This window comes from Melopsittacus undulatus, chromosome 11, assembly GCF_012275295.1.
Source record: "Melopsittacus undulatus isolate bMelUnd1 chromosome 11, bMelUnd1.mat.Z, whole genome shotgun sequence".
Lineage (NCBI taxonomy): Eukaryota > Metazoa > Chordata > Aves > Psittaciformes > Psittaculidae > Melopsittacus > Melopsittacus undulatus.
Window position 1 is genome coordinate 21,468,430 of NC_047537.1, and position 24,218 is coordinate 21,492,647.

General features: G+C 39.1%; 1 protein-coding gene across 2 annotated transcripts in view; it reads right to left on the reverse strand.

Annotated features, from left to right (window-relative positions):
- PITPNC1 (phosphatidylinositol transfer protein cytoplasmic 1) overlaps window positions 1-24,218 on the reverse strand; it is an 80,937-nt gene that overhangs the window by 22,957 nt on the left and 33,762 nt on the right. For both annotated transcript variants that reach the window (XM_034067795.1, XM_034067796.1), the window contains exons 2-5: window positions 20,222-20,370; window positions 16,476-16,564; window positions 16,096-16,103; window positions 6,493-6,564 (exon numbers count right to left, since the gene is read on the reverse strand). In XM_034067795.1, coding sequence (XP_033923686.1) covers window positions 6,493-6,564; window positions 16,096-16,103; window positions 16,476-16,564; window positions 20,222-20,370 — 318 coding nt within the window. The remainder of the gene's footprint in view (window positions 1-6,492; window positions 6,565-16,095; window positions 16,104-16,475; window positions 16,565-20,221; window positions 20,371-24,218) is intronic.

Genomic DNA, 24,218 nt, shown 5'->3' on the forward strand with positions numbered 1-24,218 from the left:
CGACTTTCTTTGTAGCCAAAGCCAGAATGGAAAGTCAGGTTACGAGATGACAATAAGTCAACAATGAATTTAATATCTTTTTCTATAAGCTCCTTTCAATTTTTCTTCTTTTTCTTTTATCTTCAGGCTAAGTTGTTGGCTTGCTCAATGCTAATCCCAAATGTAACTTTTATGGCAAATCCCCACAGCCAACCTGGTTTGGATAGCCATAGGTATAAAGTCAGACCCTGCTGAGTTCATTCTCCTATGCTAGTAGGACTCTGAGGGTCAGATCGGTGCTTGTTTGCCTTGGGTTTGTTTCATAATATATGAATATATCTTGTGATGTTTCTTTCTTATCATCAAGAGCTGAATATATATAGATTAATCATTTGTAGGATGGTTTAAATCTAGATTTAATAGTATGAAAAATTTAGAGGTGTAATTGCAGTAAGGCCTGCAAGAATAGGGTCTTTTTCCTCTTAAAAAAGGTACAAAACCTGCTCTCCACCTTGAAATTCTAATCCCTTAAATTGCCATCGTCAGAACTACTGGCTAGTCTCCAATTTTGTATTACAGCATCCTTTAGCAGGTTGTGTCATCTGCTCCACTTTAACTCTCATTTTCCTGGAGGAAAATGTGGTCTAGAATAAAAGGCCACCTCCTCAGAAATAGAACTTGAGTTTTATTCAGTGTGTAACTTTTCACTAAGTCATGTTCCAGCCTCCCTTACCCCCAGAGTCCATTAATTTGCTTTTGAGATTTACTTGGGCAAAGATTACAGGAATTGCCCAATTTCCGATGTGTTCACTGGCTAAAACTGTTCATGTGGACATACATAACTGGGAGCAATTTGATGGAAAAATACTGAATCCCTCCCTGGAAGCAGTAAACGTGGCTCACTGATCAGCATGGGAATATCACTCTGCTGCAGAGGAAGAGCAGCCACATCTTTATCAGCAGCCTTGTTTCCTGCTCTCTTTTTTCTCTATGTCACGACTCCTCTATTATTCCATCTCTCATGAAGTATCTCGCTTAGATTTGTACTTTCTGAAGAGAGAATTGTATTTTCATGTAATTACTTCAAAGGAGCTCCAAGGCCATAATAGACCATCAATAATATTAACTGGGATTAGGTTTTTTAAAGTCACATCCATTTCAAGTGCTACATTTACTAGTTCACTTCAGTCATTTAGTTAGAAAAATCGAAAAGTAGAGGCACAATCATATTACTTGCTCACATTCTGTCAGTATGGGCCTTATCTTAGTTTTGCTGTAGCCAAACGTGTTAGGGACTCACTATTTGTATTATATTCACCAAAGGGAGAGCTCTTGGCACAGAAGGAACTTTCAACGAACCTCCCCATTTCTTTCTCTGTATCCTTTAAAACTTCTTAGAGGGGGAAAAGCTTCAGAAAATCAGGATTTTTCGTTGCAAATCATGAAACAAACAGATACTGAACAGCATCATACAGAAAAAGTCCAGGTGCAAATAAAATCATCCCTAAAACTGAACCTTGATTTTGACATATTTGCAGTGGTGCCTGGCAATCCTTTAGCCAATTTACACCATGATATCCTGTAGTGCGATGAGGCCAAGCCAGGGCACAGCTGACTCCATTGCAGCTGACAATAGGTTTTTTATGGCAATTTCCTTAAATAGGGAATTTACATTTAATTTACATATTCTATATTAAGTTCACTACAACCTAGCTCTGTGTTACCAAGATAGGAGACAAAAATAGGGGGATAAACCATCCTAAAACCAGCAACACTAAAAAAGGCTTTTCTTCTTAGCTGGCCATATCTAAAATTGATCTCACTTTTGTCCAATATTTCACAATCAGAATACACACTTCAGAAACGCAGACTAAGGATGAAGCACGATGAGCAATTCAATCCTATGTACATGGTCACTTGTGGGGCTGCAGAATGAGAACTCACTGGCAAGAAAGGATTTTCTGACTTTAACTTATGGCGCTGCAATTTACTTAGGTTGTGTATTAAATAGCATCTGCTATCAGCTGGTTGGCTTTGGTGTGCTCAAGCCATTAATGTGTCAGATGATACCGGTGTTAATTTATAACTATAGGGAATACAGAACTACCTCCTGGTTTCATTTGGCAGTGGTCATTCAATGCTATATTACCTTTAAAAGGCAAGAAACATGCTGATAATCTATTTTTCTCTTGATTGAGAAAGAATTAGTGCTGTAGCTCTGATGACTCTATCAGTATTACTGTGACATACTCTTACGAGAACTTGCCCAATGAGACTCATAAGTTGTTATCTTGAAATGTAACTGCCTCAGAATCCTTACGTTGCCCTTAAGAATAACGTTATACTTGCTAGTAAATATCATAGTCCTTTGGCAAAAAGAAAGATTAAGTTACTTTAAGGTCTTGCATGTTATTCCTTAATACTCAAGATCCAACCATTGAATTTTCCAGAGCAAAATGTTATACAACAAAGAACAAGGCACTGTTTTGCACACACTGAATTTCCATTATTGACAACTACTGGATTATTTTTACAAGCTGTACTTTACTTTCCCCAGATGGTATCAGATGGTGAAAATTCACTGCCCAAATATCAGCAGAAATTAATTCTGTGACTAAAACACAAACAACAAAAAACCCCAACAAACCCCAGTCAAACATAATGATCCTTCTGCAACAAACAGCAAAACTGACACGTGTCTGAAAGGCAGGGATTTGCTTGAACCTTGACAGCATGCCTGCCTTCACCAGGCAGTAACGTTCACAGGACTAGACTGTGGCATGCGAGAACAGACACGGAGCTGCAGCACGTGAGATCACTGTGCATTGATTACAGCATCTAGAGCCATGTGGTGGATCCTCTGTAATCAACAAAGCCCAAGCTGGTGTAGTTCCCATTAAAACTAAAAACAAAATGTATGTCTGTAGTTTGTCTGTGTATGCTGAAATGGTAAGAGAGATGCGAGAAAAGTGAGAGCAATACATCGTTTAGAATGAAATGATACATAAATACTGACCATTCAATAAATTGTTAAAAGAAAATCATATCTGTCCAAATAAAATAAAAAAGGGGGTTTTATGTGCTCATGAAAACCACAGACTAACCATTTCTTCACAAACAACCAGTACCTTACACCTTAAACCACTCCTGCCTGTCACTTCTAACCGTTTCATTATACCTTAAGAACTCTTTTCTATTTAATTTATGGTTTTAACATTGAAAAATACAGACTTTGTGCATCTAGATTAAAATTCCCTATTTGCTCATTTTCCTTATGGACAAAAAAGTGTGCACTGAGTGATTAGTGAGCACTCTTCTAGCTTGTGTGTGCTCACTGCTGCTGGCTGTTGTAGTGTAGGAACCTGCTCTTCCAGCAGGTTCTGCTGCCACCCTGCCTTACATAAGCAGCTGAAGATGCAGGAGGGAAGCAGCATTCTCACGTACTCCACAGATACCACCTACAATGTCATTTACATTTTACAAATCATTCTCATTCTCAGAAAGTCCATTCTGTAATTTAAAATAAAAGTAAAATAAAAGTAAGATTTCTCTTTAAACAAAGAAGTTTACTTTTAAAAAGACCATTTAGAGGAAACCCTGAATGACCCCAACTCACTGGTCTGGTTTCTAGCACTCCTAATGAAGCTATAAAGCTTCAAGGTAGCAGTGACAATATTTGATGTACTAACATGTTCACCCAACAATGACTCTGTTTTTCTAAGCAAAGACCTTCCACGTGAGCTTCTAGATATGATACAGCAACATCAGCTGTGCTGGAGCACTACAGATCACAACTGGATGGTTTTATGGTGCTGCACTATCACCATCTACACAATGTTTTATCTAAATGCAGGGGTTTATTTTCCGTTGTTCTTTCTGGCAAGGTTTATATTTGTGCAAATCAAGTGCAAACTTGAACAGATTGAAACAACAGCACTTTAAGCACATTTAAAATAGGTTAAAATGATGATAAAGCTGGAGACATGGAAAAATCAAGTTCCAAAGCAAGCACTATTATCTTGCACTAGTTCCTTCTATGATGACAACTGGCAAGAAAAATCAGGAGGACTTTTGCATCAAGATATATTGCAGTAATTAGGTAGAATTTTACCAGACAGTGCAACATGTTAAATAAAATAATTCTAATAGCTCTGTAGCCTGCTAAATGACAACAGGAACCCAAGAGCATTTATATTGCTTTCTTCCACTAAGCAATGGAATTAGTTTTAGTATCCTTAGATCTAATTATTGCTTTTCACAATCAGTATCTAATCTATTAGCTAGGATGGAAATGAAGAACAGACCAAAGATTTAAAAAAACCCTCTATGATCTCAAACATGTATTTAGAAATAGTTGAGAAATACAGAAATGTAGAAATCTCTAGGAATGAATCTTGTGTTTCCTGTTGTTTTCTGACCAGGAAAACAGTGAAATATAATCTAAACTTGTATGATACAGAGGAGAAATACTTTGCATTTTCTTAAGTGAGATTTAAGCTTACCCATTGAGGGACAGAAACTGGACCGAATTCTAGGTGTTTAACAGAAATCTCTCCACAGGCTCAATCACATCCCTCCATATTTACCAACCTTCCAGTATTTTGGGGCTGTATCAGCCACATCTGTGTCACCACAGCAGCATCACTGGATCAACAGCAAAAAATGTCTATCTTCCACTGGTTTATTGCATTCATACAATGTGAATAGCCCAGCTCTCAAAAGGACATGGAAATCAGGGCTGGAATGCAGCCATCTTCTCTTTTTCCTCCTTAGTTCAAGTAAGGGTCAAATTAAATGTGTTAATCTTGGTAAATACTTGCCTAGTCTCCGTGACTCAGGTACTGCAATGTAAAGGTAATACAATATTACCCCACTGACACTGGTAAAAAATACATTTGAAAAGCTGGATTCAAGCAGAGTAGAGATCTTTGATTTACATCATCTGGGTACCCTACCTCTGTGTTATGTTCATCTTAAATTCACTGGCTGGGTACTTGAGTACTAATCGGGGCTTGAGTCATAATATTTTAGTGACAAAATAAATACCCTCAGTTCTTCCTCTGTTAGGCATCAGTACAGAATGTGTCTTCTCACTGCTGGTATTATAATGTGCCAGAAAACTAGTCTGTACCTCCCAAAAGCAAAGGTGTGGGCTTGCTCTAAATTAAAGTGCTACCAAAAAGCCAAAGTGAATATTAACAAGTGCACAAATTACATAATGCTCATCTAGTTGGTAATGTAATACCCTTCCTCCCCCCCCAACCCCCAGCTTAGACTAGCAGTGACTGAAAGTTGTTGGTATCTGGTGGCTAATACCTGATCTCTGTCATGTTCCTATTGGGAAAGCATCTGTATGCCAAAAGCATTATTCAAAATTATACCTTGTTCTCTTACATGTAATTACTCTGCCATAAGCAGTGCACAGATGTCAGCCCCATTAGTACACTGGCGCAGGGTGGGTGGGGAAGTGCACATCCTACATGGAGAGCAGCACACTTCCACCTCTGCAAGGCTGCTGGAGGGACACCCCTGGAAACTGGACAGCTCAGTGTCTCACATCCCTTAAGATATGCTTTTCTGCCTTCTTCTTTCTCCAGGATGAGTTTAAAGACTCCTTCATTAGGTCTCTGGGTTACAAATCAATTTTTTGGACATTTTAACCCACATTTTATACCTGTAAGAAACTTCTTAAGTCTGCAGCAAACAACTGTTTAAAGCATACCAAAATGAAACATGTAGAAATGTATTTGTGTATTAAACTGAGGGCTGAATCTCTACATGCCTGACTTTACTGAATGTTACTCTTTTCTTGCAAACTGATGACTTTGCTTTGCTCCCTGTCAAGGCTACAAAGTCAGAGTGATCTGTCTTCTATCCCTGAGCATCTCCCCATCAGCAGCTGCTGGCTACTCACTCCCACCCTTCCTCTAGAGAGGATTCTGCATGGTTAATTACCCTTTTCATCCCTAAGCTCTAACTCTGAGAGCTTCTTCACTTTTGGTAAGTGGTTGCCAAAAGCATCACTTCAGTAGTCTAGCCATTGTTTCCTTGAAGTTGTTTACTGAGGCCTCTCATCTCTGACTATTGTTTAGCTTCCTGTTTGCTCTTCCTGACAGCTCCTTTGAATTCAACTCTGTTTACTCAGAGAGAATAACGTGAACAGATAATGGAATGCAATTGCACCCCCAAAAAAGAGTAATCTTTTTTTTACTCTCTGTAAATGTTCATCAGGACTAAATTCACACGTGCAAATTACGTTGTGTTTAGAGAAGTAACAAGTAGAATACAGAGGCAGAAGGGAAGTTGTGTACCTGATTCTTTTATTTCCTCAGATAACGGTATCAGAAGACACCAAACTGAGGAGCTGCTCAAGGACAGGACACCCTAGTGGTTGCAAAGGTACAAACCTGGTGAGGCCTTTCTCCCATACTGAAAGACCTATGGGCCCACCATACAGACATACTTAACTACATGGATTACATCATATTTTGCAAAAGCCATCATCATACTTACACTGTCATTGCTTCCTTTGTTGTCCTCGTATTTTGTCTCTATGTGAATGGAGAATTTGGGCAAAAATGAACACTGCAACAAAACAAAAATATGTTTGACATAAAGAATGAGCTTTGTTTCAACCCCTGACATGCTCCGTACATCCTGTTCGGTATCAGCTTTCTCATTTTACTCACATAACTTCAAGAAAAAGCATATTGCTTAAGCTTATCAAGACTAGAATTTCTAATAGCAGGTAACATTGTTCCAGTGGAAAAAATATTCCAAAGATCTTTTCTTTAGCATTTCACAGTTCTTTCAGCTCAGCTTTTCACATAGGCAGAGTAGCTGTCTCACAGACTCTGAAGGGTACTAGTTCAGCATCTTTACTACCAGTCAGCAAGTCTTTTCTTGCATCAATTGCCAGTGAAACAGAAGTGCCAGCTCTTTGCGTGATGCATCACTAATACCCTGTGGCAAAGTATCTTTGTAAAGCTGTATGTACAGATTATACAACAAGGATGTTGATGCCTCAGAGTTCACATTGCTCTTGGTCCAAGTTTGGACTTGATCAAATATGAAGAGTTTGTCTAAGGGAGGGGCTGGTGACTAAGAACAGAGGTGAATTAGAAGGCCAGCTGTGGTGCAACAGAATGGAAATGAGAAGCCATCTCCTTTGAGACAGCAGAAAACGTATTCCTATTTCCATGGATATCACCCAACAAATCATCACTCAGTCTTCTGCTCACAGGAAATCCAGTATTCAACAAGCACATGTAGAATCAATCCTTATTGAAAAAAGGAGTGAGTTTTGCCAGCATAGGGTTCTGGTGCCACAGAAGGCGTCTGGTCAAACTGTCTTCCCATTAACATAATGAAATCCTCCCTGTGACATGTTGGTGCTGCAGATGCCCAGACCCCACAGGCTTCTCTTCAGATCTCACAAAGGTTTTGCCTTTTCTTAGATGCCTGTGGAGTAGCACATTTACGAGTTTCAGTCCAACCTCAGCTGTGACAAGCTCTCAGCTATGGAACTTGTTCACTGAGTGAATATGTGAGAGGAAAAATACAGTAAAATATCAGCAGTTATGTGGAGTGCAGGATGAGGCAAGTTCAGTGACAGATCTGCTCCTACGACCTGTCTGTTGTGGGCAGTTAAACATTTCCTATGCATGTATATCAGACAGTGCCAGCTGATAATATACAATATTTATAAGCGATCTGTCAGAACTGGGGATCTTGTAACACCAAAAAAGCATCCAGATATTCTCCTAGTTCAGGTTTCATCGTGTACCCTCAGCATGTTGCTCCTATTCTGGCAGACATCACAGGCATCTGCAAACAAAAGCCTTGGCACACAATAGGCACTACAGGGAAAGAAGTTGGGGGAAAAGACAAAAGAAAACCAGCACCAAGGTTTGTCATAAGGTTCTAATTTGGGTCTCAAAAATGAACCAAAAGGTGGAATGAACATCCCTGAACTATCTTAATACTAGCTGGAAGAAGAGATGGATAAAAGGGATTGATAAAGAATTGCATGATCAAATGTTCCTAAAGTAAGGAAAGTTCTAAATGTGGTTACAAAAAAATGGGGAATGACCCAGGAGACACAGGGATGCAGCAGGAGCACATTTTCCAACACTTAAAACCAGTTTTCTTGATCAAAATAGTTGCTTTTAGGTTCCAGTTCCAGGTACAGTGGAGGACAGGAATGCAAATAAGAAAAACGTGTGTATTTAAAGCATGGCTACAGGTTCAGAGGGAATTCTGAATAAAGCCAAATGCCAGATTTCCTTTTCACCTTGCTATTAAAAAATCTATACTATTTTCAGTCACACTCTTTACCAGCAATGAGGCAGATCGTGATACTCTGAAATGCAGCCATGTCATCGATTGAACTCAAACTGCATTAGGCTGCCTGTAGCAGTTCAGCAAGCCCCTGCTTGAGTCTGGTTGTTGTTTCCTGTGACCCAGAAACTAAACTCTAATTAAAAAAGAGATCTTCTAGCCTTGTATTTAATAAAAAAGAAACATTAAGAAAAGACCAAGGATCTTCAGAGTATTATACAAGAATTGTAAGCACCATGTACTTCAAGCCACCTCATTCAAGCAGAGTAATTTTCTGCACATAGCTATCAAAAGTCAGCTTCTCTGTGTATTCAGCATGAAGGCCAGGACCATAACCATCTCATTTGAGATTCTAAATGGAAACATGAATTTACCCAAACTAAAATCCACCAAGAAGTCTTCCATTGCAAGTATCTCTCTCAGAAACTCAACTGACTGGCAACCACTGCTCCAGCAGCTGTGGGGGGTCTCACTGGCTTTCAGGAACACGGAGCTGGGTCCAGATTTTTGAACATTTCACAGAATGTGTCTCATGATTCATCAGCTGCACTCTGACTAATTGGCAGAGGGCTCTGGCAGCACCAGAAAACTGTTTATGCATCATTCAAAAGACTTTATTATTCATCATGCAAAAAGTTGTCAGGTTTTTCCCCCCTCTTTAAGTGTCTGTGTATTTACTTAGCTGGGGATTAGAAGTCTTATGCAAGAGCCAGAGTCAAACTTGAGAGTGAATGGCAGGTAATAAACCTTTCCTCTTAGAGCACCACTCCCTTTCTGCTCTGCCTCCTGGGGTGTGTGTTCTTCCAGCCCAAGCCTGGCGGTGACCCATGCACTGAGCACACACACTGGGCACCGCTTCCAATTTCCCGTTTCAGTGTCTCAATAGCCCAAAAGGTTCCTTTTGGAGAAAACAGTGGCAAACTCCATCTTGAATGTGAAATTAGGTTTAAATTCTACATAACAGGGCAAAATCTTCAGAGTCCTTGTGTCTTCAATAAAACACATTTCTTTGCAAAAAGCTCTAAAAGGATGAGTCTTTTCTATTGTCACCTCCAGGATTTTTAGATGTATTATAAACCCCTTAAAAATCTATTATAATCCAGTATACCAGTGACACTCAAAAGCAAGTAAGAGAATATCCTGGGGTTTTTGTTTGTTTGTTTTCTTAAACTTTCTATATTTGGCACCCCTTTTGGAAGAGGTTTCGGGCTCAGGAGAGTAACCAGTGAGATAACTGGAGTCTGTAATAGTAATTACCACACTGGTATTTCCAGATCAAAATAAAGTGAAATGCAAGCAGCATATGGAAAACACAGACTGCACTTGCATTTTCAATTCACTACAGATAACCTCTTGAAAAATGAAAGGCCTATTTTTAGCACGATGATTGATTAGTGTTGCCATAGCAATAAGCAACACTTAGAAGAACACTTACAAGAACCTAAGTATGCCAAAACACTTGCCAAAGTCTTAAAGAGACAGTCAGACACATACAGTGATTTAAAATTCCTTTATGGAAAGGACTGTAAAATAGCCTTTGCATAGTAGCTACACCTGAGGTGGCGTCAGGAATTACTGCAGTTGCCAGTAAGTGGGATAAAGGATAACTGAGACAGGTTTCTTCACCCTCCGTAAGCTGCTATTTCATCAATACAGCTTCAGCTGCCTTCATTTTCCATTGGGCTTCTTTCTGCAGTGTTCAAAGAACTGCCAGAGACCTCATCGTTGCCCTTCTCTTGCTTCTTCTGAATATTAATCCACAATCCTTGGGAGTTATTTCTGTACAGTAAAAATTAATCCCACTTTTTCTTTAAGCAGCAGAAGCATATCCCCCTAAATCTTAACATAAATGCCAGGAGAGGCAGACATTTCATGTAACTGTGCTCTCATCTCCTGCCACTTTGCAGACTGATGATTTCTTATTTAATATGATCACATATACATTATTTTGTCAACACAGGTGGAACCAGATCCTTTATAAAGCAATCACCATGAAGCCTAGAGGTAAAGAACACAGTAACTGCTACAATGGGCTGAGTTTGGCCAAGCAAAAGTAGTGTTTTTCAATAAGGTAACTTACAGATACCATATCCTTTGAATACAGAATTTTGGGGCTCTGTTTGGGTAGTCAGTGGGACAAAATAGCAGTTTTTCATTGAAGATCTAAAACCTGAGAAAGACAAATGGAGTCCCTGCTTCTCCTTAATAGGAACCCCAGGCTGTGATTCAGACCTGGATGGAAGGTCCCCAGACTTAGTGAGGCAGGAGGAATGCCTGGCACAGCAAAGGGCACAGGGGGAAAACAGGCAGACACACGCACAGCAGCCCCAGAGCAACAGTGGGCATTTATAAACAAGGATAGATGGAATGGAAGGAGGGTGTAACATGGCAGATTGGCAATGCCAGTGGATGATGGTGAGGGCAAAACAGAGCGCTGGATGAAAGAGAAAGAATCAAAACCACACCTGGTTATGGATAACAAGACATCGTCTCTACATGCAAGGAGATATGTGAAGAGTGATGGCTCTACAGCATATTCCAAACTACAATATTTCCTTCAGCTGTTTGCAGAAAGAATAAAGACAGTTTCTTTAACTGAATATTCAAAATGATTTGGAAACTGGTCATCATATTACTATCTTCAGAGTGCTCATGGCAGCACTGCACAGAGCACAGAGCTGCTGTGTGATACGGGTTACTTACTACACAAACTAGCATCCATCAGGATGACAAAGTCGGAAGAGAATAGACGGAAAGGGCTGGGCAGGGCGATGGCAGAGTTTGGAAGGTGTGACTCAATGTGAGGGAGGAGAATGTGGAAAGCAAGATAAGCACAGGAAGGTGGTAAAGAGCAGAAAAAGTGTTGTTGGGTGGAAAGAGTCAGAACAATGTAAAAAAAAGGGCTTGAAAATAAGCAAGGGAGTTAAACTCTCATAAACAAGCTCAGAAAGGAAAACACTATTTGTTTATATTACATACAGTAAGATGAAATAGTCAACTATCAACTTGCCTCCAACCACAATGAAACTCAGCACTTATCCCTGGTTTCCCCTTCCCTTAGGGTCTCTTACTTACATGGGAACAGTAACTGTTTATTGAGGAAGAACAGAAGGGAAGCAAGAAGCAGCATGCACAAGTGAAAATGACAGTCCCATGAATCAGAAAGGGGTTTGGATTGTTTTATAGTAAGCCAGTGGTGGAAAAAGGGAGTTTTCCCAAGCAGTTTGATTTGCTGTTTCAATGGGATGAAGCGATTAAATGAGAATACATGTTTGCAGCTTTCTAAAAATACATTATTATAAATACTACAGAGGTCTTTCCTTTTGCTGGAATCTTTAAGGGAGCAAAATGTGTGTTCTACTGCAGTCATGTCCCCAGTTAGCCCACTTTCCACGCTGGGGAGTGAAAGAGGTGGAATTTTGGTAGTAACTGTGCATTAGGCTCTAATCCTGCAATACAGATTCCATTGCATTTTGATGCAAACTCTTCATATACTCAAGCTGAAGAAAAGCTTGTGCACTGAAAACTGATAGGTCACATCCAGATTTGAAGCACCGATAATCAGATAAAGAGAACACAGGAAAAAGCTCTACAGATTCCTCACAGTGTTTACCTGAAACAAGTTTTTGCCCTTCTCAAGTCATCTCATCGTGAAAATAACAAATACAAAAGCATTCCTTCCAAATAATTTACTTCACGGATAAACTGGCAGCGAAGTGAAGCACAAAACATGCTTGTTCTCAAAAGTAATCAGAAACCAGCAGGTCAGTAACCAACATTTACCAACTATCACTTTGTGGCCTTGACATATACCAGATGAAATCACTTTATTTGCCTCAGTCATTTGCTGTAGAAGAATTACTGTCACTGGGAGACATCATTAAAGGAATCATTGTCTCCTGCTTTGTGTTCCATAACTGGTTTTCATAAATATTCTGGATTGATGTCCTATTCCTAAGTAAATTGGAGACATCAGCAGGTTGAAAGAATGTTTTTCCTTCTTGCAGAGAGTAACCCCTGTCAGTTTTAGTGTTTATGTTGCTTTCTATACTTATAATTGTGGAACTAACAATTTGCCATAAATGATCCATAACAAAACATTATCCAGCTTTTAAATTTCAACCCCAGAACTGAAATATTATTACAACACTGAAGCTGTTTGGATCAGACAGCAAAACTATCTGAAATTATCCCTGGCAAACACCTCAACTACACCTTCAAACTCAGCAGAGTTTGTTTCCATTCTCTTTATACTTCTCCTAACTCTCTGTACTCCAATTCAATAGCTGAGCTTCATTAGGCTCATTTTTGGTGTACTTGGATCATACGATTTTTTGGTACTGTGGTTTTGTCCCCATACATTTGTGATCTGATTATTTGTTTGCTTGAGGCTACTCTCTTTTAGCCCAGAATTTTAGCTGCCATTTGAACAGGTCAAATAGACATTTGCTCTGTGATGCTTATTGTCTAACAATAACCTAAGACAGGTAAAGAAACTTAGTTCTACGCTATCCTTCTTCTGTTTGGTTTGCAGTACAGACAGGTTTGCTTTCTAGTTAATTATTTCTAATCCAGTTGGACAAAGAAAGAAAAATAAGAAAGCCTCCTGAAAGTTCACTCATTCTTGTCCACATTGCTAAGAATAGCATAAATATTACACACTAAGAGCACATATTTGCAAATGCTGTGATAAGTGGGCACATAAGGGCTGTTGAGAGCTGCTTTCCTCCATCCTCCAAGTGAGAAAGGCTTCAGCCTGCGACTAGCACAGGAATGCTTTCTAAAAGCTAGTAGCTAGCAACACCCATGTCCCAATTGCATGTGTAGCTTGACAGGAGGCACTCACCAGCACCCACGTCCTGTAATCACTCACAGAGCAGAATCCCTAAGAATTAGTTCTATAGAGCTCCTTTTCAGCTGTATCTCAAATACAGTATCCCAAATTTAAGAGCTTAACATCAATCTAATCACTATATTAAATGAACTTATAAATAAAAAGAAACAATTATTTTAGCATGATGTCTTGTCAGGTTTTTGATTACAAGATCAAAACCAAAGCAGCTCTTGTTAAGAGACTTGCTCACACACATTTCTTCAGTAATGCCCCAGCTCCTAAACCAAGGGTTTGAACTTGATAGAAATACCCTGTTCTTTAAATAATACCCCCAGATGTGGATTACTTCCTTTGGCATCAACTTTGGAAGTATTTTTTCTACTTCCTCCTCCCTTTCAATGTCAGCAGGAAGACATCACCCACGTCTCTTCTTCCTGATAGGAAGTCTTTTGTACTGCAGTTTTAATGAGGCCCTCCTCCACAACCAGTGTAGCGTACACTCGAAAATGCTCTCCTGACATTACAGTATTTCACATACTACCACAAAAGCATCACTTGTGCAATAGTTCTGTTAAACTCATTATTTTAAGTGTGTTATTTGCTTTACAAGTTAATATGGTTGCTGAAACTTGGTAGCTGACCTGCTGTTTGCTGTGTATCAAATACCATTCTTTAAAGCAGATACCATCATAACTATACCCAGTACTAATCTCATGACAATCTAATTTCCATCCCTGTTTTCATGCCATTAGTCACTCTTGTTTTCTTATACAAGCATTGCATGGAGCAATATTCAGGAAACTATTTATGCCTGCTGAGCCTTTTTTCTCCAAAGATGTCCTAACTTCACGTCCATAAGAAGGTCATATTTATGAAATACATGATATTTCACAGGAAAACCAGAATGATGTTATTATTATTCTGCATTGAATCTCTCAATGTTAGTGGATGTGCTTGAATGCAATTTCTCCAAAGCCTTCATGTTTTATAACTGAAAAACCTGAAGACTATAAGCAAGATTCAGCCTGTTGTTCACCAACAGACACTGAAACAACACTGCTGAGCCTTTAAGTCCTTGCTCTTTGTTTAGAGTGGAATTCAGGAGGTTAACGAAGGCACGAACATACTACATAGCGGTACGTACTTGATAAGATTATGCTTTATTTATCCAATTATTGGCCTGCCTTTAGAATGAGTTTTCCTTGAAATGAAGCTCAATTTAATGCTTAGAATGTCTCACAGACCCTTTGAAGGGATTGTACTGTCTTTAAGAACAGGGTTTCCAAGCTATCTTACGTATTTTGGGCAATGCCTGTGGGTTTACTCTTTCTCTCAGAATTCTCTAATGAATACAGAAGATCAAAATTTAGAGAAATATTCCAGATAAGGACAGGAATTATTCCCAGTGGTGTCTTTAACTTTTTTTTTGTCCTAGATTAAACAGTTTGAGACAAAGGCACTTTCTCTATTTCCCTTTAAGACAATTTCATAGTCTATCAGCTCCATTAAAATACATTTTAGCTTTCTGTCTGAAGTAGTTTCCTTAATCTCAGCCCAATGTTTCTAGTTGTGTTGCCTTGCACCATGGTGAGTAATTAGTCCCCAGCTCCCACAGGCAGTTATACTGTCAGTGACTGTTTTGCCTACCTTCTACATCTGTAGACCAATTTTTTCTTTACAATGCTCTTCACCCCTGCAATCATTTGTGAACATCTCTGTAGCCATACCCCTTGCACAGGCCTTCACCAAACTGTGTTCTAGGTGTTGTTTCCTCAGGTTAGATGAAGATTGCCTGATTCAAATTCTATTAGTACAGCATCGCTCTTTGCTTTTGATAACGTATTGCATGTCAAATCCAGACATTTCTGTCTGTCTGCTACCACCCCTTTAATCATTCTGATTTGTCTCTTCCCGTTGAAGAAAAAAAATCACATCAAAATTCTGACTTTCAGTTAAGGAAAAATTATGCAACAGAGTGGAAGTAAAAGCCATCAACCCAACAGAGCAGGCATCGTCTTCCCAGCCTAAGATTAAACCTGCTATCAAAGGGTAAGCCCTTAATGAATGTAAATTCTGATAGGCCCTACTGAAGATATCTTCTGACAGAAGTAGCTGAGAATCTCTCCTCTCACTACTACTGCCCATTACAGGACATTTGGGTTTCCTTTGACAATCAAATGAAATTTAAACAAAGCGAATATGTAATCATTATCTACAGTGCATATTGAAGTGTCTCCAGCTTCCAGGTCCCAGCCTTTAAATCTCTCTTTTTTTCCCATTTATCACATTAAAACCTTTTTCCCCTCTGTGTGCTCCACAACAGTTTGTGCATTGCAGAGTTAAGAAAAATCAAGGCAGGAGTTTCTGACAGGTCTCTTTACCTGGAACTTGCTCATCATCTCCTCCTCATCTTCCAAAAGCTGCTGCAAACCTATTGTGTATTATTGAGACCAGCACATTTAAAACAATTTTTCTCATGATTTAATTGCTATATTTTGCCTTAGCTCTGCTAGAGGGAATAGTTGATTTTTCTGGGCACTGTGCCCAGATTATGTTTAATTTTGTCTACAGATTGTACAGTTTCCCAGATACTATACCAGAGACGAGCATTTTATAACTTAATGAAACAATAAATAAAATAAAATCTGTTCTTATGTCTCCACGTAATAACTGGAACCTTAAAAGCCTTGCCCTGTTTTGTGGAAGCTTCTCTTTAGTACAGACACTGACTAAAAATATCTCAAATTAAAGTGATAAAAATCCCTAAAGGTAAATAATCCTACAACACTTCAAATTTAACCTTAAATTCCTTAAGCAAATAGCTAAAATGAAGTTCCACTGCTGAATGCATTATGTATTCATTACAATAAGAAGGGATCAGCTTGGATTCTACTCTTACATTTCACTCTATTTTTAGAATAAAAAGAGGAAGAAGAACTTACTGTGTATTCTGGTTCCCAATTGTCCAGTTGTAAATAAAAGCATGATGAGGGGGAAGAAAAGAAAGAAATATGAAATCTATGGCATAAGACAATGATACAAGATCCCTACAGTCAACATACATTAGTAATAAAGAAAACCTCTGGTGTTTTCTTTGCCAGGAAGAAATGGCACAGATACAACACTCCAGTTTTTATCTACCCATATTCTATGATCTTTATTTCCGGATACAAGTCAATATAAGATGGAAAAATTATATGCACTTCAACAGGAATTATTAAAGAAACTTGATACCTGTGGCTTGATAAGTAACTTGGAGCTTCTGAAGATGAGCTAAACTCTCCCAAAAGCACAAATCAGTAATCACTCCTTTAGTCCTTACCTGTGATTGTATAAGGATAATAATTCCAAGCTTTCTCTGTAACATAAAATATTTTGGGAACAACGGCTCTAGCCCAGCTAGGCAGTTTGCTGAAAATAGAAAGAAAATATAAAATTAGAGGATGTGATGAGTTATGAGTACTGCAGCACAGCACATAGGTGCAAACATGCTCCTGTTTGAGAGGTGTTTCACAGAACACAGCAATACCAAGACTTCCCAGTATTTTCATCTCTTGAGTGTGCATTCTGTGTCATGCATATTTGAAACTCAGCCTGTTCCCCTCTCAAAGTGAGTGACATGGTGCCAGAGCAATAATCTCTGACCACATTAAACTTTACATGTGCAGATGTCAAGAATCTGTGGCTTCAACCTTTTGGTCATGGATGAACTCAGCAGGTTTGCCCATACAAGGTGTAACTGCGTCACAGCATCCCTAACCACAGGGAGGCACTCTCTAATAAGAGGTCATGAGTAAACATGGGATTTTAATCCACTTCAATCCCGATTTCATTTCTTCTTCGAGACTGCTTCTTCTTCCTCCATATTCTTTGCTGGCACACAAACCCTTACACTCATCTCACCTAGCATGCAGTTCTTCCCACATTACCAACACCAGCTTTGAGTAGGAAGCTTTTGTGTCAAAATTAACAAGTCACTCAGCTTCCACCCTCTGAGGCTGGCAGGTTTTGTCCCATTTTGCTGATGGGAAAAGCAAATCACAAAAGTGAAGAGAATTAGTGGAACTGATTTCATAGCTCAGAGCTCAGTCTGACAGGAGAACTTACCAATACAGTGGTACAACAACAGTAGAATAAGAAATGAAAGACATTGATATAGCACATGCAAAGATCATTAAAGAGTAATTAAATAATATCATGGAAGAGAAGGAGCATTTGCTTTACCATGGATATTTGGTCTCTCATTTCCAGAACTCTGGTCACAGAGTACAAAAGAAATGATGAACAACCCCATGTTTTAAGAAGGCAAATTCATGATAATTCAGTTTTCAACACTTTCCTAATGACACCAATGATAATCACAGAAGCTGCCAGGAAAAGAGATGCAGAAGTAGTCCCCCAGAGGAAGGCAGAGCTTTGGAGACCACATTATCACTGTATTTCAGATTAAAACCCTGTTAGTCTGGTGATGTGTCAGCCTAAGACTGAATCTTCTCTGAACTAAAGTAAATGCTTCCAAACTTCAATTTTTAAGCATCAGTGTTTGCAACAGTTATGTTTAGATAACTGTGTGCAGGATGTTAACTTTCCCTATTAGCAAATTTGTCAGAAAATAGTTTGTATTATTGAGGTTTGTTTAACCATGATTTAGTTACACATAAATACTTCATTTGTCCAGAGGCAAAATGCAAACGTTAGTACATTATCTGAAGATTCAAAGTCAAGTGCATTGACTTATGCTCTTTGATGCCATTGCTCAAAACCAGATTCTTTCCTCTATATAAACCTTCCTTGTGTACAGTCTCTCAAGCAGCATTTTACATACTGCATAATAGACTTCACTGTATCAGTTCTTTTATTTAGGTTGTCAGCCTGTCAAGTGTCTCTTTCTGACTCTCTCTGCTGCCTCCCTTGCCCCTGCTACACTTCACTGTGATGCCTCAGTAATAAATACCAGAGGATGCAGCAGACTTTCAGCTTCTGAAAACAATGCTCCAGCAGAGAGAAGAGGCAGTAAACAATTCTAAATATAACTCAGGCTCACACTGACACTAGAAAATTTCACTGCAATGTCTTTGTTAACATACAGCTGCTCATTTGGCACTTTCTTTGGTTATTGTTTTTACTGTATTTGCCTGTCTACCTATCTCCACCGGTACTGCACATCTCCAAAACAAATCATTTTATGAGCAAAACACACATTATGCTCAGAGTTGCCAGGAAGTCACAGCCACAGATACACACAAATTGTTCCAAGAGCTCACTCAGAGAAAGAAAATAGAATGCTTCTATTTTAGCAGCACCAGTACCTGTGGATCACATTATCTTTTAGTATTATTATTATATCCTCCTTCCCCAGATGAAATTCAGTCTTTCAGCATAAAGGGAGGAAGTGTTGAACAAGAAGCCCCTCTGCAAAAACTGAAGTATTAACAGGCAAGAAAAGATAAGTTAAAGTCATGCACAAATTCTCCCCACAAAAATCACTGGAATAGATAAACTCGAGTTTCTCCAGGAGATATCAGTTCAGAGCAAAATAAAGCGAAGCAAAGGTAGCAAGTTCATCAGAGCAGTGGCCCCTGGAAGAAGAATAATAAGTGAGAGAACAGTGCTGCTCTAGGGAGTCCTGTTGCTCAAGGAAGACAGGCAGAGAAGTTTTAGCACATCTTGTATGGCAGCATGTCTTCTTGAGTGAAGTCTTCCAGTGAGATCCTGGTCTCCCAGCAAAATCCATAGTTGCCTGGAAACCCGCTGATCCTTCCCACAAAGCGCTAACAGTACTGCAATATCTGGTGGTATTGTGACACCAGAACCCGACTCAAATAGCAAATCTGGTCAGGATTATCAAGGAGTATTCATAAAAACCATTAAACCCAGGGAGCCTGACTTCGAACATCCACCATGGCTTTAGGTAAACGTCCTAAGCTGTTGTTGCCACACAGATCTTTGTCAGTGTTGGTACCTGTCTTTGCCTAAAAGATCCTTTGTTCCATTGCCTGCCAGAAACTTCAGGCTTCCTCAGCACATCCTGTACATGCCTTCTAGGACACAGTCCTCCAGTTATTGTGAATTACCTCGAAGTGTAATTCTGACCATGCTCTTCAGTGCTTAAACCCTTCTCTCTAACATGAAGGAAATACCCAGAAACATCCAAAAACTCCTACAATTTCTATGAGCTTTACAACACAAACACATTTATTGATTTCTCCCAAGTCCTGTATCTAGCCTGTGAGAGAACAGATTAAATGTTGGCAAGATGCACATTGTAGGACATGTGTGCCTGCATACAACATTACCGGTGATTCAGTCTTAGCCCGTTAGATATGTCAGGTTTGCAGTGGAGGAGTAACTTACAACACAGAAGCAATAGCTGTAGTGTTTCCCTGCTCACTATGAAATGCTGCAGAGCATGAGTTTAATAAAACAAAACAGGCCCAGAGGGAAAGAATAACTTCAGAAAAGCAGAGATATTCAATTTGATCAGCAGTAGCACAACCGGGAACAGATTGAGCAATATATTTCATAGGACACAAATATATATATAATTTTTTTCATATATATGTGAAAATAAAAAATCTCTGGCCTTTGAGTGTGGAGGCATTGATCCTCAGCAGTATAACTCAGCAGTATAATTTCACCATAGAAAGAGACACATTTCACTTTAAGAAATGATGGAACTTTGGGGAAACAAAAGTGCTTTCTTCCATCATGTCTTCAACCCTATTATTTTGATACAGAAGACCATCATCGTACCAGCCTAATGGTCATTCATAAGCTCAAATAACTCTGCTGAGGCAAATCTCTCCTCACCAAAAAAAATGGGATACTGACTTTGTGACATTACCATAAGGTGAGAAACCTTTAAACCATTTTAATGGCTTGGGTCTGTTGGGGGTTTTTTAAGGGGTAGGGTGTTCGTTGGTTTTGGTTTCAGGTTTTTCCCCCCAGTTTTGGGAAATGACAGGCAGTGAAGTGTAAAAGAAACAGGAAGTCTCTTGCCTGGAAGGGGTGCCCCTTGCTCATTCTTATTACAGCTCATGCCAAAAGAAACAGTTTTATTGCACTTGCCTGTTGAGATAGACGCGTTTTTCTGTTAGCTGACCATTGCCATGGTTTGGATCCTCATAGGGTTCATTCTGCACCACTTCCACACCTTCACCTCGGTCACTCTGCTCATGGCTATGCTTGCTTATCATGTACAGCTGGCCAATTCTGTACTGTAAATCAAAAGCAAGAACAATGTATTGGCTTTATGTAATAGATGTGCATTCAAAAGCCAATGTCATACAATGACATAGTGGTATGTGCATATAAAAGGTAGCTCAAGGGCAAAACCCAGTATTTTGCAGCTCCATTTAGACCTATATAGAAGTCAGGGTCCCCCCATTGGCTTATTAAGTCCAAGGTGTCACTTGTGAAAAATCACAAACCCCATATATATATATACAGATGTAAAGAGTCAGGACAGTCCTTTATTTTAGACTGCATTTGTACGTATATAAGTTAAGAATAAACAATCTGCTGCTTCTACATGCTGACAAGGCAGCAGAATTTAACCAGTGTGTGAATTCTAATAGGTCTGTGGGACATGGGATTCTCCTGTCATGCCAACAGGATGCTAAATAATGAAGCCCTGTAAAAAGATATGTGATAACTATCGCTAGTCCACAGAAACAGTAGTGCTAGAAAAAACCCATGTAGACTCCAGGCTGTTCGAAAAAGAAGCTGGAGATGAGTGATTTGGCATTATTATTAATTTAAGCACTTAAATGATTCTTTTTCTATAGGCTCTCCAGTTACTTAGGAAGCCAAACCCTAGGAGACTTGACCCAATGCTTCTGTCATAGGCAAATAAACTTGTATGGGCAATTGATTTTTCTCTCAGTATATCCGCATCTACAGTAGGGCTTTGGCCTTCAGAGAAATATAACAAAAAGTACATCCTTGAGCCTTCATTAGCAAATATTTCAGAGTAAAATTGTACTTTTTCCATACATGTTCTGGTCAGATATTTTGTGCTTACATCCTTTCTACGTTCTTGAATGTACCACAGTTATCACAACTGTCTTTGGACCTAATTTTTCCATTTTGATCCTTCTCTCTCTCAATTTATTTCTGCATATATGTATCATATATATATATATATGCTGATCGCTTCGATCACATCAATCACATCAAATACAAAGTGCAACCTGTTAATTTAGAAAATGGCTGAGCTATTGCTCAAGCTGCCAAGTACTAGCTCAGCATAAGCAAACAAAAGCATAGTAACAGTCCAACCTCAGAAAACAACGAGATTCTTGTGGTTATTACATGTTGTAAACAGCAATCCTATCACATACTTTAAAAAGCCCCAAAAGCTCAAATAAAAAGGTCAATGAGCTGGGGAAAGAACCCCAAACCATACAGACTGTATTAACAACTGCCAACAAGCTGGTCTGACTAAACAGAATGATAAGGACGGGCTCCCTACAGAGGCTCTGGAATTCCACATAACTCCATTTCATTCCTCTGCTGCGGACAGGCCACAACAAGGACCTTTCTACCTGGACAGGGATTTCCCTTCTCCTAGCACTGAATGGGCACCTCCTTCTTCACCAGCCACACACTGGGACAGAGAAGCAAACAATTTGCATCAAAAAAGTCTCTTTCAGCTGAGAATTCCAAAGTACTAAGAATGCCTTGAGTTTATATAAAAGTTCTTTAAGGGCAAAAGGTTGCTCTAGGGGAAGGATGATGTAGCTTGGATCTATTTTCTTCTCCTCTTATCTAATAAGGTAATTTCAGTGGGTTTCTTTCCATTATTTTTCCTCAAACATCTCACAGTGAAGAACAAAACCCACTCTGAAAACTTGCTTGGACTAGTGAAGAAGAGGGCTAGAGGGAAAAATGAGAGAAGATACAGTTGTCATAAAGCTGTCAAATGTCATATGGGTCAGGTCAATTAATTGTGTGACCCCTGTGACATTTGCAAAAGATCAGTAAATCTCCACATCTATGCACATTGGAGGTGCCTGGAAATTTCAGTGTTATGCTCAGTTACTTATGCTCAGCAGTTACTTATGCTGCTTTCTTCTCATGAGAGAGAACTGATTTATTGTTTTTAATTAGAATGATCATTCTTTATCTCCTCTGTAACTCTGGAAAATCTACTCTTTCACTACCAGAAATGTTCCTAAGATATACAGTAAAATGGTAAGTGGCATAATGCTATTTAAACAATTTGCTGCTGGCACAATCTCCTGTCTATATATTCAACTTTCTCAGCCCTGGTACCTCTTTCACACAAAATGTCCTCAGTTAAGTGATAAATCCTAAAACTCTTTTTCTTACTAAACCAGTTATCTACCTTAATCTCTACTGAATCCTTTTCTTCTCCATCTCATTGAGTATTTTGTCTTAGACTTCGAGGCTCTGAAGAGCACAAGTCCTCACACACACCTTTTAACTAGTTCCATGAAAACTCGTCTTCTCTTTTTCCATAACAATAAATGAATGCATCAGTACACAGGCAAAGCAAAGTTTGTGGACAAAAGGTAGTGTATTTTATTTGATCAACAAGTACAGTTGAGAAAAGGATAACTTTCAGGCCCATAAAGCTGTTCTTCAGGTCTGAAATCAAAGCAATGTACTTCAAAGCTGAATGCAAGCCGAGAAAACATGCTTTGCCTTTAATTAGATATGTATCAATTAGACCTGACAGTAAAGATACTGCCTGTGAAGTGATAAGGATGTTAGAAAAGAGGAAAGGTGATAAGGTGCTTATCTGCTAATGGAAAGAAAGAGATCAGTAATTTATAGCCTGTGGAATATGAAAAGGGTAGGTGAGGAGAGGGGAGAGGAACTACAATTTGCCATAAAGCCAATATTTCTTTTGATATACCTATTGAGATTGTTGCTGTGCCATGAAGTTATGACTTCTAGTTGCCACAGACATCTCTGGAAAGCATTTCATAATTGCACATATCACTGCGTGCTTTGATTTCTTACTTCTGTGTAGTCCTTCGCAATTTTGCTCTTAGTTTTAATGGCCAAATACAGACATCTTAGTTTGTGCTGGAAATGTTGGCTCACTGAAGAATCAAGATGAGTGTATGGACACGCTGACACCTAATAATGGGGCTTCACTAAAGCATTTGTTTGCTCCAGCATCATGAATCAGAGATATCCACCTATAACAACATCATGTTTTGCTAACACAGACTGTTGTTCTTTCACGGACGCACACTACCATAAAACCACAAAGGCTGTAAATCCACCTGAGCACCTGGTTAAGAGTGGGTAGCTGCACACCCACTGCACTCCTCAGATGACGATCAGTGCTGTCAAATAGAAATTGCTTTACAGATGTTGCACAACCAGTGCTTAAAGAAAGGTTCTACTTCTGCGATGTGACTCAAAACCACACACACCTCAATTGTACCTAAGATCTGACAGAAGGTACCCAAGGCAGCTCAGCGTGGTGCTTTGCACTTGGAAGATGCTGGGGAAAACAGAAGACACCACCACTAGCGCTGGACAGCTCTTCTGTAGGAATCTACTGCTGCCCACCCCTCCCTAGGCAATGAGTTCTCATACGTACAGATCCAACACCAGTCGAGGGGAAATATCTACCTTTCATAACTAGTGAAATGACTGCACTGTCTGCTTGAAAGCAGTTCTTTATGAAAAAGAAACATACTTTTACATGTCCTTTAAAACAGCAAACTCAGCTCTCTTGTGTGCTGGTCATTTGGTTTTATCTGCTTCATCAAATTTTAATCTATCTTTCAGAAATTCCTGAAATTTAAATGCCTAAAAAAAAAGAAAGTCACAGATTTTTCTAAGTTCCTATCAATAGTGTGAAAAAAAAACACTTAAGAAACATTTTACAGCAGTAAACACTACTTGTTATTCCTGTAAGGATGAGCTGACATGCCACTTTTGCTTATGTTGCTCTATCACCATCTAAATTCCTGTGTTCTTAGCTGTAAGATACTGTTTCAAGGAAATCAGTACAATTTCATGCAGTAGCACCTGATCTGAACTTGGCTCTGGAGAAAAGCTCTTTGTTTAAAACCACTTC